General features: G+C 37.8%; 1 protein-coding gene across 1 annotated transcript in view; it reads left to right on the forward strand.

Annotated features, from left to right (window-relative positions):
* LOC145546554 (uncharacterized) overlaps window positions 1-16593 on the forward strand; it is a 590051-nt gene extending 573458 nt beyond the window's left edge. The window contains exon 8 of the mRNA XM_081593669.1: window positions 16121-16593. Within this exon, the coding sequence (XP_081449795.1) occupies window positions 16121-16132 (12 nt within the window). The 3' untranslated portion in view covers window positions 16133-16593. The remainder of the gene's footprint in view (window positions 1-16120) is intronic.
* The last annotated feature ends 1642 nt before the right edge of the window (window positions 16594-18235 follow it).

Below are 18235 nucleotides of genomic sequence, written 5' to 3' on the forward strand. Positions count from 1 at the left end.
ACATATATTAAAGTCACATGTGGAACAGGGAATTGTATGCACCTCTGGGAACTGTGGAATGGTATTTCTGCCTTGGCACACCTGCAGATTTTTGACACATAATGATTTGATATAAACTGTCATCTCTCAGATATAACCCAACAACAAAGACTGCTAATCTTTTTGTTCTGAACTGTTCCTGGATGGTGGAGGGTGATTAGATACATGCCTGTTGGAGACTTTATTAATACAGTATGAAGTATGTGGGAATTTTCTTTGAAGGGGAGAAACAATTAGAGATGGAGATTTCCAGAAGAATGTAAGAGGCAGGGGGTCTCTCATGTTTTATTTCCTAAAGCCAAAAAATCTCTATAAAATCCTGACTTAACTCATATTCTTAAGCTAGAGATCAAGGCTTCTGAAGAATAGGCATAGCTTAAAGTCAATCCACATGGCATTGCTGGGATCAAAGAAAAGATGATGCTCTGAGGGCCTTGCCACTTGAGTTGTTTACCTAAGCAGACCCCAGCTGACCTGCAGGGATGGTCATTTAGAAAAAATAATCCAGACTCTTTCCTCCTCTTTATTTTTTAAAAAAAATTTATTGAAGTATAGTTGATTTACAATGCCATGTTTATTTCTGCTGCACAGCAAAGTGATTCAGTTATAAACACACACACACACAATTATATATATATATATACTTTTCCATATTCTACTGTGGTTTATCACAGGATATCGAATGTAATTGCTTATGCTATAGAGTAAGACCTTGCTATTTATCCATCCTGCCTATAATAGTATGCATCTACTAATCTCAAACTCCCATTTTCTTTCTCTCCTCCCCCTTAGCAACCACAAGTCCATTCACTATTTCTGTGACTCTGTTTTTGTTTTATAGCTCTGTTGATTTGTGTCCTATTTTCAGTCCCTCATATAAGTGGTATCCTATGGTATTTGTCTTCTTCTGATTTATTTCACTTAGTATGATAATTCTCTGGGTCCATCCATGTTGCTGCAAATGGCATTATTAATTATTTTTAATGGCTAGGTGATAGTCCATTGTATATACATACTACATCTTCTTTAGCCATTCCATTTAGGCTGTTTCCACGTTTTGGTTATTGTAAATTGTACTGCTATGAACATAGTCATGCATGTGTCTTTTTGAATTGTAGTTTTGTCTGGGTATGAAGGAGTGGGATTGCTGGATCATATGGCAACCCTATTTTTATATTTTTGAGGAACCGCCGTACTGTTTTCTATAGTTGCTGCACCAAGGTATGTTACCACCAAGAGTCTAAGAGGGATTCTTTTTCGCCACACCCTCTCCAGCATTTATGTTTTGTAAACTTTTTAATGATGTCCATTCTGACCTGTGTGAGGTGGTGCCTCATTGTATTCAATAGGTTTGATTTCCATTTCTCTAATAATTAGTGAGGATAGCATCATCTCATGTACCTATTGGCCATCTGTATGTCTTCCTTGGAGAGATATCTACTTAGGTCTTCTGCCCAATTTTTAGTTGGGCAGTTTGTTTTTGTTAATGAATTATATGAGCTGCTTGCATGTTTTGGAAATTAGGCCCTTGTTGGTCTCATTATTTGCAAATATTTTCTCTCAGTCTATAAGCTGTCTTTTTGTTTTGTTTATAGTTTCCTTTGCTGTCCAAAAGCTTACAAGTTTGATTATGTCATGTTTGTTTACTTTTTCTCTTATTTTTATTGCTTTCGGAATCTGACCTAAGAAAACATTGGTACTGTCTCCTCTTTAGAGATGCTTTGGGGGATCAGAGAACTGAATCTCCTTGATTGCAGACTCTGGGACTTTTCAGAGACCTGAGTTTTATTCCAAGGAAACTGCATAGAGGTATCTGTGTGTCCATATTATAATGGATATGTTGGGTTGACACATATGGCTTTCAAGGATGTCATCTCTTGAAAAAATCAGTAAGCTGTTCTTTTCTCAGATAAGGCAAAATTCACTATAAACCTAAGGAGGAATTTGTGCAGGTAGTGTTAAAGCACCTTCTTCTCTGCTCTTAGGTATGGAGTGACATGCTTTAAGTTGAGACTTCATAACTATTGTACTTAGTCGCTCAGTCGTGTTTGACTCTTTGGGACCCCATGGACTTTAGCCCACCAGGCTCCTCTGTCCATGGGATTCTCCAGGCAAGAATACTGGAGTGGGTTCCCATGCCCCACTCCAGGGGATCTTCCCAACCCAGGGATTGAACCCAGGTCTCCCACATTGCAGGCAGATTCTTTACCTTCTGAGCCACCACTGTTACCCTTTCCTTAATATCACATCTGCATGATCTCATGGATGATCTGTCACAGGGCATATATGTTCTTTGAACTCAAGAAGTCATGCTTTGTTTTGGTATCATTCCTAACAAAGACAGCTTGAAAGTTTACAAGGTTTCCAACTTTCTGGCATCACCTTTTTCTCTCAAAGTTTATTTAAATATTAGATCTCTCATTTTGCATGACCAGAAAATTATTACATCATTATAGTTACCATGTGTCTCTCCCTGAGGATTTCTGTGCATCCTGGATGGGGAAGTACCAGATCTAGAGTGATTCCTACCACTTTTTGCCCTTTCCCTGTGCACTCCCTTCTCTCCTATCACCTCTGGTGGTTTCAGAATGTTCTGAGGTCCACTGTGTCACCCAATACTTGGAGAGAGAGATGGAAATTTACTTCCATCACTGATAAAGGTGATATGTTTAATTTCTAAGATGTGAAGATAAAATAATGGAATTAGAATGCAGGAAATAAACTTTAAAAATATACTGGGGGTGACATACGTACACCTATGGTTAGTTCATGTCAATGTATGACAGAAATCAAACTGATATTGTAAAGCAATCACTAATCAAGTTAAAAAAAAATAGATACTGGAGCATGACAGTGCCTAAATTTTACCATTCCCTCCTCTTCACAGGGATTCTACTGTCATGTCTATGACATGGGATATAAGGATGTTCTTGAATATGGCCCTCCCTAGATCACAACTCCCTTCCTGGTTTTTCTTGCCATACTCCAGGACTTTGGAGTTCTGGACTCCCCTAATTTCCTCTCCTATCTAGAAGCTAGTTTGTGGTTTAGAACATTTTCCTCCTTTTGTCTCAGCCTTTAGTAGATTCAGGGCCAATCTTTTGCATATCCAAAAGGTGTGTTAAAATATTTTTCCCAAACCAGACGAGAATAAACTAAAAAACAATTCTGTTTCCCCTTGTTTTATTTTATTTTTTTTTTATTTCTGGTCATGCCTCAGGGCATGTGGGATCTTAGTTCCCTGACCTGGGATCGAGCCCACATAACCTTCATTGGAAGGTGGATTCTTAACAACTGGACCACCAGGGAAGTCCCTCTTTTGTATTCTTGATAATATCAGTCACATGAACTGCAGGTAGCTTTGAAAAATAGCAACTTTTGCTTCTCCTCTGATTAATAACAATAGAAATCATGTGAACAAATCCCTCCAATCCTTCCCAGCTTCAGAATCTTTTCCAGTGAATCGGCCCTTTGCATTAGGTAGCCAAAGTATTGGAACTTCAGCTTCAGCATCAGTCCTTCCAATGAATATTCAGGGTTGATTTCCTTTAGGATTGTCTGGTTTGATCTCCTTGCTGTCCAAGGGACTCTCAAGATTCTTCTCCAGCACGGCAGTTCAAAAGGTTCAGTTCTTTGGCACTCATCCTTCTTTATGGTCCAACCCTCACATCCATGCATGACTTTTGGAAAAACCATAATTTTACTATATGGATCTTTGTTGGCAAAGTGAGGTCTCTGCTTTTCAATACACTGTCTAGGTTTGTCATAGCTATTCTTCCAAAGAGCAAGCATCTTTTAATTTTGTGGCTGTAGTCACTGTCCACACTACTACTTTATTTAACATTTTCATCTATCTTTTTAAGTGATTATAGTTTTAACTTTTGGTGCTGCCTTTTTTTGTTTTTATATCACAATTTTGCTAATCTTTTAAGCTATATTGGGAAGCTCTCCCATCAACACAGTACTCATTAATTAACTAGATGAATGGGATGAGAATCTGGAAAAATTTGTAATACATAGGAATAAACTATTTCCTGAACATTTGGTATAACACAGCAGTAAAAGTATGCTTAGTGACATTTTAGAGACATATTATTGACATCTTTCCAATGTTTTAAGTAAATATTTGTCTATTCAGTTTTATCATTCTTGAATGGATTTAAACATTTTGTTTTTCTCATTACTTTTCATGATGAATTTTAATTTTTATTGTGATATCGATACATTTTTCTTACTGTCAGTCTCTTCCTGATATATAAGTGCTCAGTTGCAAAGTTGTGTCCAACTCTTTGTGACCCCCAGGGACTGTAGCCCTATAGGCTCCTCTGTCCATGGGATTTCCCAGGCAAGAATACTGGAGTGGGTTGCCATTCCCTTCTCCAGAGGATCTTCCTGACCCAGGAATCAAACCCATATCTCTTGTGTCTCCTGCATTAGCAGGCAGATTTTATATATATATGTGTGTGTGTGTGTGTTTGTGTGTGTGTGTGTATATATATATATATATATATGTATATATATATATATGTGTATATATGTATGTATATATACAAATACATTTTTCTATTTGTTTATTTCTACTGCTAAATCATTTTAGATATCATTCTGATATATTCTTATCATTTGAATATATTATTTTGTTAGTTGATTGGAAGGTCTCTGTTTAATAGGGAATTTAATGTATTTAAATTTATGGTGAATGCAGTTTACATTTTCCATCTTGGTTTTTATTTGAGTCTACTCTGTTTTGTTGTAAATTTCTTTCCTCTTTTCTTATTTTAGATGAACAGGGTTTTAATTTTTAATATTTTCTCCCACTGGAAGTGTAACAGTTGTGCATGCTAATTATCCCTCTAGTGGTTATCATAAAAATTTTAACATACGTTTTCAATTTTATATTTACTTATTAATATCTAGGGTTAATTTTTAGTTATATCTTGTCTTAGATAAGAGAAGAGGCTTAAAATTCATATACTTTTTCTTCCTGCTGACTTCTTAAGTTAAGATCCTTTGGTATTTTTTTTCAAGTTTTGTCTTTTTATATTATATATCACCATGCTTTACTGTGTTACTAGTGTCTTTAACCTTATGTTCTATATTTTCTAATTCTTGGATTAAAAAAAATTAATGGCATATATAACCAATAGTATGTGGAGGTTAAAACTTCTTATGACTGTACCCACATGAAAAATTCCAAGTTTGGTTCTTTCTCAAGTACTGTTTGCTTAGGTATAAAATTCTAGGTTTGAGATAATTTTTTATCACATCTTTGAAGAAATGACTCAACTGTCTTCCAATATTTATAATGCTAATAATGATTTATCTTTTTAATTTGAATGTGCATTCTTTTCCTCTGACCACATTTTGGGCTTTCTCATTCACTGAAGTTCTATAATTTCACTTTAATATGTTGAAGTGTCATCTTTTTTTCTTTTCCATTTATCTTTTTTGGGACTCAGTTTTTTCTTTTTGTTTGTTGCTGTTCATTGTTGTTCAGTTTCTCAGTAGTGCCTGACTCTTTGTGACCCCATGGACTACAGCATGCCAGGCTTCCCTGTCCTTCACCAACTCCTGGAGCTTGCTCAGACTCATGTCCATTGAGTCAGTGATGCCATCCAACCATCTTGTCCTCTGTCATCCCCTTCTCCTCCTGCCTTCAATCTTTTCCAGCATCAGCATCTTTTCCAATGAGTCAGTTCTTCACATCAGGTGGCCAACGTATTGGAGTTTCAGCTTTAGCATCAGTCCTTCCAATGAATATTCAGGACTGATTTCCTTTAGGATTGACTGGTTTGATCTCCTTGCAGTCCACGGGACTTGCAAGAGTCTTCTCCAACACCACAGTTCAAAAGCATCAATTCTTCGGCACTCAGACCTCTTTATGGTCCAAATCTCACATCCACACGTGACTACTGGAAAAACCATAGCTTTGACTAGACTGACCTTTGTTGGCAAAGTAATGTCTCTGCTTTTTAATACACTGTCAAGGTTTGTTACAGCTTTTCTTCCAAGGAGCAAGCATCTTTTAATTTTGTTGCTGCAGTCACCATCTGAAGTGATTTTGGAGCCCAAGAAAATAGTCTGTTACTGTTTCCATTGTTTGCCCATCTATTTGTCATGAAGTGATGGGACCAGATGACATTTGTTTTTAGTTTAAAAGCTAATATCTCTCCTATGATGTAGAGAAGTTGATTTCTCTTTTTTTTTCTTTTTGTATTATAATCTCACCTCAATTATATTCATTCTTTTCTAGAAATCCTACTAACTATATAACAGAACTCTGGACCTACCCCTATGTCACTTAACTTTCTGTCATATAGTTGGTTTATAATACATTGCCTTCTGGAAGAACTTTTTGGCTCACTCTTCCAACTCTGTAATTTGTACTTTACTTGTGTTCAGGAAAATATAATTAAAACAAACCTTCCTACTACCCAAGAAAACCTCTCCACAAGAGTAGAAGTGGAAGAAAACCAATTTTATTATTAAATAAGTATTAAACCAGATATGATATGCATCACAGGTAATCTTTTAAGAATCTGCAAACACAGAAAAAAGCCTCACTCTTTCAAATTGCATAACACACACAGTCCATGACACACATTCTCAAGATAAATAACGAGTCCTCAAGTAAGAGGACTTATAGCATCACTTGTCATACATGAAGTAAAGTGTTCATTGCTCAGACATGCTCAACTCTTTGAAACTGCAGCCCACCAGGCTCCTCTGTCCATGGGATTTTCCAGGCAAGGATACTGGAGTGGGTTACTATTTCCCTCTCCAGGTGATCTTCCCAACCCAGGGATAGAACATGGGTCTCCTGCATTGCAGGCAGATTCTTTACCAACTGAGCTATGAGGAAAGCCCTATGTCATCATAAATTTAAGGATAAGTCATCCTAAATTTACTTTATAGTTGAGATGACCATCTATGATAGCTAATTGGTTTCATCCAGAGGTAAAAAGAAACTCCTTATATTTTATAGCAGAAAGTAGTTTTACAATTTGGTGGGAATCTAAGTGGCACTAGTGGAAAAGAACCCACCTGCCAATGCATAAGAGACATAAGAGATGCAGTTTCAATCCCTAGGTCGGGAAGATCCCCTGGAGGAGGGCATGGCAACCCACTCCAGTATTCTTGCCTGGAGAATCTCATGGACAGAGGAGCGTGGCAGGCTAAGATCCATAGGGTCACAAAGAGTTGGACATGAATGAAGCGACTTAGATCACACCCCTCCCACAGAAACTGGGCTGTAGGGGTGTGCTCTCCCTTTGGATAATTACATTTTAAAGAGATGGCTCTCAGGTCCTTGATAAAGTTATTCCTGGGCTGTAAAGTGGACAACATGCTTATTTAACTTTTTAAAGTTCAATCACTTCAAAGAGATTGAAACTTAGAATTACAAGTTTTCCAAAGTAAATGCTCTAAGAAAAGGGAAGAGGGAATTCTATGTATTTTCAAGAGAGAATTTAGGCTCTTATTTTAAATTTGTCTTTGCCCTTACAGTTATGACTTTACATTTGTTTTTCAAGATCTCTAATTGGTTCTTTTTTTTTTTTTAAGCAGTCTGTTCCCATTTTATGAATGTGATATAATTGTTTGTAGTTCTCTGGAAATACCAAGTTTGCTTAATTTGTTCTTATCACACGCTTATACTTTTCAATCTGTTTTTCAGTTCATTGGGTTTACTCTGCTTTGTTGTTGCTTAGTCACTAAGTCATGTCCCACTCTTTTGTGACCCCATGGACTGTAGCCCACTGGGCTCCTCTGTCCATGGGATTTCCTAGGCAGAAATACTGAAGTGGGTTGCCGTTTCCTTCTCCATGGAATCTTCACAATCTGTCTTTAATGGTTTTTTAATCATAGTTTTTGAGTCTCAGTTTGCCTCCTTGTGCATATAAGCTCCTTCTATAGAGGAGGATGTACTGATGTATGGAACTTGCTAATAATTTGTATAAAGGGTTTCAGGGTCCCTACACCTCTTGATTAGGAAGCCATTTAGGAGCCCCTCCCCAGCCCAGTTTCTCATATCCACTGCTTTGTGTGTTTTCAAGGCAAACAAGGAACACTGTGAAACACAAGCTAGAATGAAGGAAATAACACAGACTTGTTACTTCAATACAGTTCTAATAACAAGCATCCTTGTCATTTATTGCAAGGTTATTTCCAGCTCCTTATGCCATGTGATCCTAATCTGAGTTCCATATGCCTGGTGTAGTTTTTCCCTTGGACTGCAAGGAGATCAAACCAGTCAATCCTAAAGAAATCAACCTAAAGAATATTCATTGGAAGTACTGATGCTGAAGCTGATGCTCTGATACTTTGGCTACGTAATATGAAGGGCCAGCTCTTTGGAAAATATTCTGAGGCTGGGAAAGATTGAGGACAGGAGGAAAGAGAAGGGGGCAATAGAAGATGAGATGATTGGACTCAATGGACATGAGTTTGAGCAAGCTCCAGGAGATAGTGGAGGACAGGGAAACCTGGCGTCCTGCAGTCCATGGGACAGCAAAGAGTTGGACATGGCTTAGCAATTGAATGGGAAAAGGCAATGGCACCCCACTCCAGTACTCTTGCCTGGAAAATCCCATGGACGGAGGAGCCTGGTAGGCTGCAGTCCATGGGGTCGCTAAGAGTTGGACACGACTGAGTGACTTCACTTTCACTTTTCACTTTTCATGCATTGGAGAAGGAAATGGCAACCCACTCCAGTGTTCTTGCCTGGAGAATCCCAGGGACCGTGGAGCCTGCTGGGCTGCCATCTATGGGGTCTCACAGAGTCGGACACGACTGAGATGACTTAGCAGTAGCAGTAGCAATTGAATGACAAACGTCTGGTGCATTTATTTACCCCTCAGATTGTACCCTTTCTCACTACCAGGACCTTCACTTGGCAGGGAGCTATAATGTGTCCAGCCCCAGAATTTGAATGATCGCTTGTTTATCTAGTCATAGCAGGCTCTACTTTCTTTGTCTGTGCTTAGTCAAGAGGAGAACATGTAGCCGGAGAACATAAGAATTATGTTAGAATTATTAGTCTCTGGGGAAGATTTTTCTCCTTTCATTATAAAAGAAAGGAATACACAAGATGAAAGTCTTTCTTCCTATACTCTACCTTTTCCTGCTTGGGAGATTTCAAGTCAGTAAATGGTGTTGGGAGTCATAAAAAACTGTACCTAACCTTGACAACAGAAACTATTAGCAAACAAAGAATATAAGGAGAGCCTGAGGGTCACTGATGCTATTGTGGACCCATGGAACCAACCTGGAATGGACCACATCCTGAGTTTGTTGTAGGTGAATTGATTATGTGGTTTTTTATTTCCTCTTCCCTTATTTGTGGGCTTCCCTGATAGCTCAGTTGGTAAAGAATCTGCCTGCAATATAGGAGACCCCAGTTCGATTCCTGGGCTGGGAAGATCCACTGGAGAAGGGATAGGCTACCCACTCCAGTATTCTTGGGCTTCCCTTTTGGCTCAGCTGGTAAAGAATCTGCTTGCAATTCGGGAGACCTGGGTTTGATCCCTGGGTTGGAAAGATCCCCTGGAGAAGAGAAAGGCTATCCACTCCAGTATTCTGGCCTGGAGAATTCCATGGGGTCACAAAGAGTAAGACACAACTGAGTGACTTTCACTTTCACTTCACTTTTCCTTATTTGTAGCTCAAAGCACAGTTCACTCCACTCACTGCCTCTGCTTCAGCTCTTAATTTTCTGCCCATTTTGTAAGTTTCTATTTTGTTTCCCTGTAGATGTGATGTTATCTGCTTTTCTTAACTTCTAAGAATTCTTCATCTTTGATTTGATTAAGGCACATTTCATATTTTCAGCCTTTTAATAGATTTATTCCAAATAAAATTATACAAAATTTTGTACATACAACTTTTCTGACATATAAGGGTTTTTGAGCAGAAATTCAATGATAAGAGAAATATGCCATGCTTGCTGTCTTCCTACACTTGTCTGCTTCCAGCTTGTGCTTATCCAAAACCTTCCTGTCTTTCAGGATTCAGCTGTGTTGTCATCTCCTCTGGTAATCTTTCTGTGATTGCCCAAATTTCCATTGTATCCTGTGTATACTTATATTGTACTTGGTACACACTGTTTAAATGGCCTTACCCAACCCTGTTCTTCCCTTGGATTGGGAAGCTGTCTTGTTACACTCTTAAGTATTATTCATATTTTAACTCTGCAGAATGACTTATTCATGGTCATCCCTCAAAATGCTTTGTTAAATTGAACATATTTCGGTTCTTGAGGAGGTTATTTCCTACATGAGGCTTAAAATCTACAATAACACTTCTTATCAAATTCTGAATTTTTCTTGATTTATCCTACTTGAATCTATGAGATTTGTACTTGGATCTTCAAGATAAACCTTTCATGGAGAATTTCACAAATATAACTATAAAGCGCCTTCATTCTCTTCCCCTTCTTTTTCTTTCTTAGTCTCTTTTTTGTGTTCCTATGTTTATAAAGTCAATTGTTTTGAGGTTCTTATTATTGTGATATTAAATAATTCACAAGAAAAATTTCCAGGCAACTGTATTCAGTTTGGTTGTTTTCACCTTAAGTTTCAAGTTCATAAAACTTTCACTGAAATATGTTATGTGATGAGATTTGTGCCAAATTTGTATATAGGCATAAATTTATCTTTGTAAGGCAACACATCTGTATTTCTATCTGTATCTGAATCTATCTATATAGCTACATTTACATCTATATGTACACTTATGCCTATTCTATGTCTATATTGATATCTATATCTATAAAATTAAATAGATTGATACATTTGTTTTTGAATCTCTATGTAAGTATGTTAGAATATGGCATATGATTTTTTCCAAGTCTTTTTCTATAAAGGAAAGAGAAAATCTGTGTATCCCATAAGCAGCTTAATCTATTAAAGAATATTAATTAGTTAAATTAGCACTATTTTTGGTCTCAGTCATCTGGGCTACTATAACAAAAATATAGACTGGGTGACTTGTAAACAACAACAACAACAAAACTTTATATCTGTGGAATATAAAGCTCTGGAAGCTGTAAGTCAAAATGGTCAAGTTCAGATGAGAGTCCTTGTTCAGATTTTAGACTTTGTACTTCTCCTATATTCTCACGTGGCAGAGAACAGAGAGGGGAAGACTGTTCCCTTGTATCTCTTATAAGGCCTCTAATCTCATTCATGAGGACTCATCTAATCCTAACCACCTCCCAAGGCCCACCATCTAATACCATCACATCTTATATGCTGGGCAGATAGGTTAGGGCTTCAACAAATAAATTTTGTTGGAGGAGGATGCAGACATTTAGTTCATAACACATAGTAACAGACCATCCTTGAAATCTGAGGACTTTAATACATAGAAACTCACTTCTTGTTCTTTTAAAGTCTTATTAGTAACTGTTTGGCAATGTAAAACATTGATATCCATGCAGTCATTTGGAAATTCAGTCTAAAATTCAGTCTATAAATCTGTTATATTTTATACATAGTTAATGAGTCACCTGAACAACAACAACAACAACAACAAATTTAGAAAGTAGATAAAAGAGAGAGAGAGGCAGGAAGAGAGGGAAGTTGGGAGGGAGGGAGACTGGGATTGAGCATGTGCATGTGACGACGTTTGATGGCTGGGATCTGAAAACAGCATGCCTCATTTTCCTCAGTTGGATGGAAAATGGAGGATGGCAGCTGTTTGCAGGGGATGCCGGGACATAAGTCAAGCTCTGTGCAAGAAGGAAAGGCTTGAGTTTCTGATGAATGCACTGCAGTCTCTGCCACAGACCTGTGCCAAGTGGTCAGCACGTCTGGCTGAGGATGAAGCCTGTGAGAGTGGTTCAGACACAGCTTTGGCTTTCCTCTACTAATTTTAAGTCTCATCTCCATTTGTTTTAATAAAACTTTCCTAATCAGGCCAGCTTGGGGAAATTGACCAGACTAATACATACAAAGTCAGAAGCAAAAATGGATACTTACTCAGCAGGTGGCTCTCTTCAAATTCTCTGAGCTCCAATGATCAGTATATGAGAATGTATTTTCTCTTATTAGCCTCTGTAATGAGCCACCAGTCAACAAGGATGCAGTGAGTGCATCAGTTGATTTTTTTTTTTCCCTCTAGTTTAATGAGGAAAGAGAAAGAAGTTATTGGTTGATGTTGTAACCATTAGCCAACTGCAAAGTTTTTCCAGGATAAATTGGAGGACTGGGAGGAGATAGTGTTGACTGGTTATGTGGATTTTCCAGGCTTTCCTTCTTTTTCCCCGATTTTTAATAAAGCAAATAAAAATCACTGTAAGGTATAGATAAGAAAAACACCTAAGAAATGAACATAGCACTTTAAGAATTAGGAGGGAGGAGACTAGATGTATACACTTTTTCTTCCTAGCAGGGAAGACAGAATGTCTCTTCTGTTCTCCTGTTCTGTAGCATGATGGTATGGATGGATAAGAGGCTTGGTGTTTAAGACATAATTAGATTTGAGGCCTTAATTTTCTCATTACAACTGCTATCCATTTGAGGAGAGACCTGCATTTCCCAAGCCTGGATTATTATGTCTTTTAAATGGGTGTAACTGTATTTACAGAGAGTACATGTACATAACAAAACTATTTGAAAGATTACACTCAATGAGCCAGAGCACCTATCACAGCACCTGCCTACCTGTAAGCACTCTGGAAATGATGCTTGTTTGGGGCTGGAGAAATAAGGAACAGGGTAGCTTTCTAGAAAATGGTAATCTAGGTGAAACAACAGGTCTGGGGTGTGCAACCCCTCAGATGATTTCATCAACATTTACTGAAACACTTCTATGCTCTGCAGGTACTCCATCCATGGTGATCCTGAAGCACTTTGCATGTACTTCTGTGAAGGCATTACTGTATTCACATGCTAGTCTTCGAACATTGCTCATTGCTTATTTCAGCAAAGACTAAGAGTGAGTCTTAATTTTCCATGCCAGGCCCTGTGCCAGGCACCACAAGGCTCAAGAATGAAAAGATGGGTCTGTGCATTTACAGAGTTTATACTTGGCAGTACCTTTAGCTTAACTCTGCTTTCTTAGGTATATTTAAATCTGACACAGGAAAGCTATTAATAGGATTGTTCAAGCATATCTGGTGAAAGGAATCATGTTTATGTTCAACCCATGAGGAGGAAGAGGATGAAAACAGAAAGATCAGGGTCCACTTCCTCCCTGTACTCCACCAAACCCAGGGCACAATGAAAGAGAACAGAGTGAAAGGGGGACGGTTCAACCATCCTCCTAAACTGCCCCCAGCGTGGAATAGCTGTGCTGATGGCCCCCCCACCTCCTATCACAGCTTCCAAAGTTCCAGGCACAGAAGCAGGACTGGGTCCACTGTGAACACTATAGCAGTTATTTTTATATTACCAGTTTGAAGAAAAAAAAAAAAAAACTTTTGTTTTTTTGGAAATGCACCAAGGAATTTCCTCCAGAAAACATAAAATGGCAGCCCTTCAGGAAAACTTGTGAACTGGAACTCAAAATACATTTCTACTAAAACCCCATGTCATATTTACCTTCAATGTGGACATTTGTAATGTGTCTGGGAAAACTGTTCCTGCCTTGTGCATTGCACATGATCTGTCAAGATACCTTGACAAATATCCAAGCGCATCCCCACACGGACCTGTAAGAGAACAGAAAAAGGAAACAGGTTGGCAAGTAATCAAGAGACTGGAACTCGGAGGTGAGTTGAGACTGTGTTCAGTCCCAAGTAATACCAGTGGAATATTTATATTTTTGAAGTTAATTTTTAAAAAAACTGCATGTCTGAACATTAATTTTTACTTTCTGTCCTTTTTTTTCTGCACCACATGCACCAGGTTTGGTAATTAACTTTTTAAGCCGAGTTCAGCAATTTATTGGGCTTAGTTCGCAGTCCAGAAACTGATCACATACCTACCCTGACAAGACAGTCTTAATGAGTCAGAAACTTCTATGGAGCCGAAGCCATAGATGAACTAATTCTGAAACCTGAGGCCCCAAGCCAGTTGCTGGAAATTATCCCAAATGCACGCAGCGTCTTGCAGCATAATCTGCACCCCCCCCCACGAATGCCCCTCCAAAATGTTGGATGGGATAGCACCACTGAAATGCCCTCAGAAGAATTTTTCCCCCTATTTTAATTGCATTTTTGGAGGAAAAAAATGTACAGCTCTGCAATATTTATTACTCTGTTCAACTGGAGAAAGAACCCTACATAATATTGTAGCAATTACAAAGGTCAAAAGATTTTCTTTCCTCAAGCCATTTAATGGTACAGAGAACACTTCTGAACACATAATGAACACCACCATCTCCATTTGGATTGGGAAGAAACCCCCAGCTCCCATGAAAGGGGTTTTAATGAGATCCTGTATTAGTATAATACTGCTTTCAAAGCAATCACCAGCATGCTGATTGCTCCCTGGGCAGGGCCGAATTCATGAGCCCTATTTTGTAACAAGATGAAGACATGTTCAACAGAAAATACTGGTTTTCAGAAGCAAAGAAGCCATGGCTGAGCCCAAAGAACCACTGTCCATGCCTGAGGCTTTTAATAGCTTGTAATGGATGTAAAAAAAATTCAGAAAGATGAAAGCAAGTTACCTTGGCAAGTTTCAGGATACAGGACACAAATAGATCAGTTTTCTCTGTGGCTCAAAACTTTATGGACTAAATCATGACACTTGAGACAAAGACAGAAATTGTTCTAGATTCAAGACCTCCTTTGGGGATAGGAAGTTTTGTTTAACTTGACAGCCTTACCAGGCTGGACCCTCAGAGATGTGCAATGCCTTCTCACTCCACCTCCATAAGTTTGGAAGTTCATGTGAGAGCGAGCAATTCTGCTTCCTTAGATGGAAAAGTGGTGCACAAGGAAGGGACTTGAGGTGTCAGCTGAGAGTTGTTCTTCACTAAAGAAAGCAGGCTAATTGACTTTCTACAAGATATTTATTGAGTCTTGGTGTGCTCAGTTTCGGTACAAAGCATGGTCACAGACTGAAAACAGATGTTTCATTCCTGTTCTAAAAGGTGTACAGTACAAGATCAGGTGAATCGGTTCTGATAGAAGCATTTGATGTTACAGACGAGGCACCAAGTGTGTGTGTGATGGAAGTGCCTGCTCTTATGGTCAGCTCAGACATAGCCCTGTGGTTTGGCAAGATGGAAGTGATTGGTTTGCAACAAAAACTTGAAGGTTGGTAGAATTTAGAGGAGTGGACATTCTAGGAGGGTAATGGACTGAGCAAAGATACAGAAGTGAAATGATTGTAGCCTACTTGTAGGATGGCTAAAGCACTCCTTTAGGTGGATTAAAATAATTCTTTTAGGTGGATTGAAATAACTCTTTTCCTTAGACTTCTTTTCAAGCTAAATATTCCCAATTTTTTAAGCATCCTGACACCCTGGTCTGCTACTATGCCATTCCAACGTGTGACATTAGAAATATTTATCTCTTTCTTCCTTATTCAACTGAGAGTTTTCCAAGCAAAGAAGTAAGGCTCTCTATTTCCATGATCTTATACAATAATCAGTACTTAATGTATGAAGGAAGTTTTGATGAATGACTGAATTTAAACTACAATTTGTTCATGAGTCTCTGGACTCTTAACATCTTTCATTACCTGTATCTGTCTGCCTCTTTCTTTCTCTGCTCCATGCTTTTTAAACTGAGTAACAGTCCCCCAGAATATAGTATCTGAACTGCAAAACTCCCAATCCAGGGTTAACCTTCAGACTCTGTGTCTTGGTAAACTTTATCTATGAATTCATGCAAATTCAGTGTTAGAATATATTAGCTACATGAGATCACAGGCTCATATCAAGCCTGTTTTAAAAATAAAACTCTGAGACATCCATGGTCTCTCTCATCCTCTACTTATGAAAATGGATTTTTGATCCTAAGTTTGGAACTTTATGCATTTACAAGTGTCAGATTTTTTTATTGGCTGAAAATGTTACAAATTTTCAAGATAATTTTTAACTCTGATTTTGCCATTGATAATACTAAGTGCTTTTTTTGAACTTTACCAAGGATTCCATTTGATGAGCCATATTCTACTTTTTTTGTCAGTTGGTGGACTGAGAGTACTGAACCAAATAAATCCAAGGAAAGAACTGAATGGAACCACTGGAAATGTTCTCCAGACTAACTAGAAGCTGACAGATAAGTGAACCCATATTGAGTTTCTCGTTTAAACATATATGTTCTCTGGCTAACATTTTGTAGTACTGTCAAAGAAAGATATAATGAAGAAAAAGTAATCATTTTTTTAACACCAAAATATACCTAACTTTAGCAGCCTTTATCTGGGTAAGAAGAAAGCAAATTTAGTGTGACCTGATGTTTTTTTCCCCATATTATTCACCAATAGTCACTGCCATTTTACTTCTCCTATCTTTAAAGCAATTAATAAGAACTGACCTTCAGCTATTGCCACAGTACATCTTCTAGCCACTTCTGAAAATTCAGACAATATTTTTCTTATGTTTTATTGCATTTTCTATGCTCTTAATATTGTCAATTAAAAAAATCAGCAATAATCAAGCAAAGTATTATGATTTTTTTATTAGTAAGATAATCATCCTGAATGGGTTAAAAATATTAACAGACAGATAACTTTTGTAAGTCAAGAATTCTACAGGTTTTATTTAACATTGTGGATTTTGTTAAAAGACCTAAACATCTTAAATCTTAGGTTTTGTGGGCTTCATTTTTTTTTTCAAAATGAGAGAATTAGCAGTGAATGAATAATTCCTAAAGTTTCATTTAGTCCTAAAATTTTGTAATTTGAGTTCAGCTACTGTAGACAGTCAAGAAGTCCTTTATAACTTACCTGTTATCTATAATGTGTGGATCTGCCACCGATATAGAATTGAATCCACATTAAGATCTATTACTTTCAAGAATTTTAGTTCTAACTGCTGCTGCCTTCAAATAAAGGGCAGAATAAGTCTGAGAAAGAGGAAATGCTACTTCTCAGCTTGTGCATGCCTGCCAATCAGAAAGACCATTTGGGGATTTGGTGCAAAGTTATTTCTGGTTGATGACTCCACATGCCAGAATTCTCACTGATATTTTTAAATCCCTGCAATAAAGTCTTAGTAGAAGAAACCACAAGATGAATTACACATGCGTATAGATCTATCTCTGACAAACTTTAGGGTTTTCATTCATCTTCATAATTTCAGCACTCAGTGTCCCAGAAAATCTTTGGAGAATAGAATTGAGAAGCAAACCAATGATGTCAGGCAACAGTAATGACCAGGGGTTAAATATATTGTTTTTCTAATTGGAGGCAGAAAAAAAAAATGTTTCTAAATCCTCCACAGCATTTATTTTCCCTTCAATTCCCTTAGGCTTTGGTTGATGAACTATTTTCTAAAGAATTTCCTTTGTAGATGCCTTTTCATTTACTGAAAAGAACTAATTGTTTTTCCCAGAGATATATAAAAATACAGTGGGCTCAACTCACTACTCTGTATTAAGGCTCAGAAAAATATTGTTCTCAAGGCACTCTATTCTGAGGAAATTTCCTTTTATAAAGTGCTTTCATAGCAGAGTCGTTGTTACTTAAGCCATCATTAGTAACCATTCACATATGTTAGCCAAATCAAGTTGATTATGCACATCCTATAAATCATCAAAAGTAGCAAATGAAAATCCACAGCCACATCTTTAACCATGCCACCACCAGTGTTTCATTCTGTCTCTTGGAGTCTTGACACAAAGGCAAGACCTGCATTTATTACTTAGCCTCAGTGTAACCCTTTCTGCCTCAGGCCACACTCATCTAGAGGAAAACAGTTGTGTAGCTGGAAGCAGTGTTCATTCTCTTTCACCATCTTACCTCCCCAAGTTGCATACGGGGTTGTTCATCGCATAAGCTAGCCAGGATGCTAGCAAAGCTCTGCTTACCAGTAGACAAGGAAAAGGATATATACATACCCCTGTGGCTTGTTTATTTTGGAACTGAAAGTTTCTATCTCTGAATTAGCTTTACCTATTTCTCTCCCACCTTCCTTCTATGTGGCAACTACCTCTTTGTTTTCTGTATCTATGGTTCTGCTTGGGGAGTATGGTCAGTAACTATGTAGTATCTTTGTATGGTAACAGCAACTAGACTGATCATGGTGATCATCTTGAGATGTGTGGAAATATCCAGTCATTATGTTGTATTCCAGAAAC

This window comes from Giraffa tippelskirchi, chromosome 4, assembly GCF_054371585.1.
Source record: "Giraffa tippelskirchi isolate mGirTip1 chromosome 4, T2T-mGirTip1v1.2.pri, whole genome shotgun sequence".
NCBI classification, from domain to species: domain Eukaryota; kingdom Metazoa; phylum Chordata; class Mammalia; order Artiodactyla; family Giraffidae; genus Giraffa; species Giraffa tippelskirchi.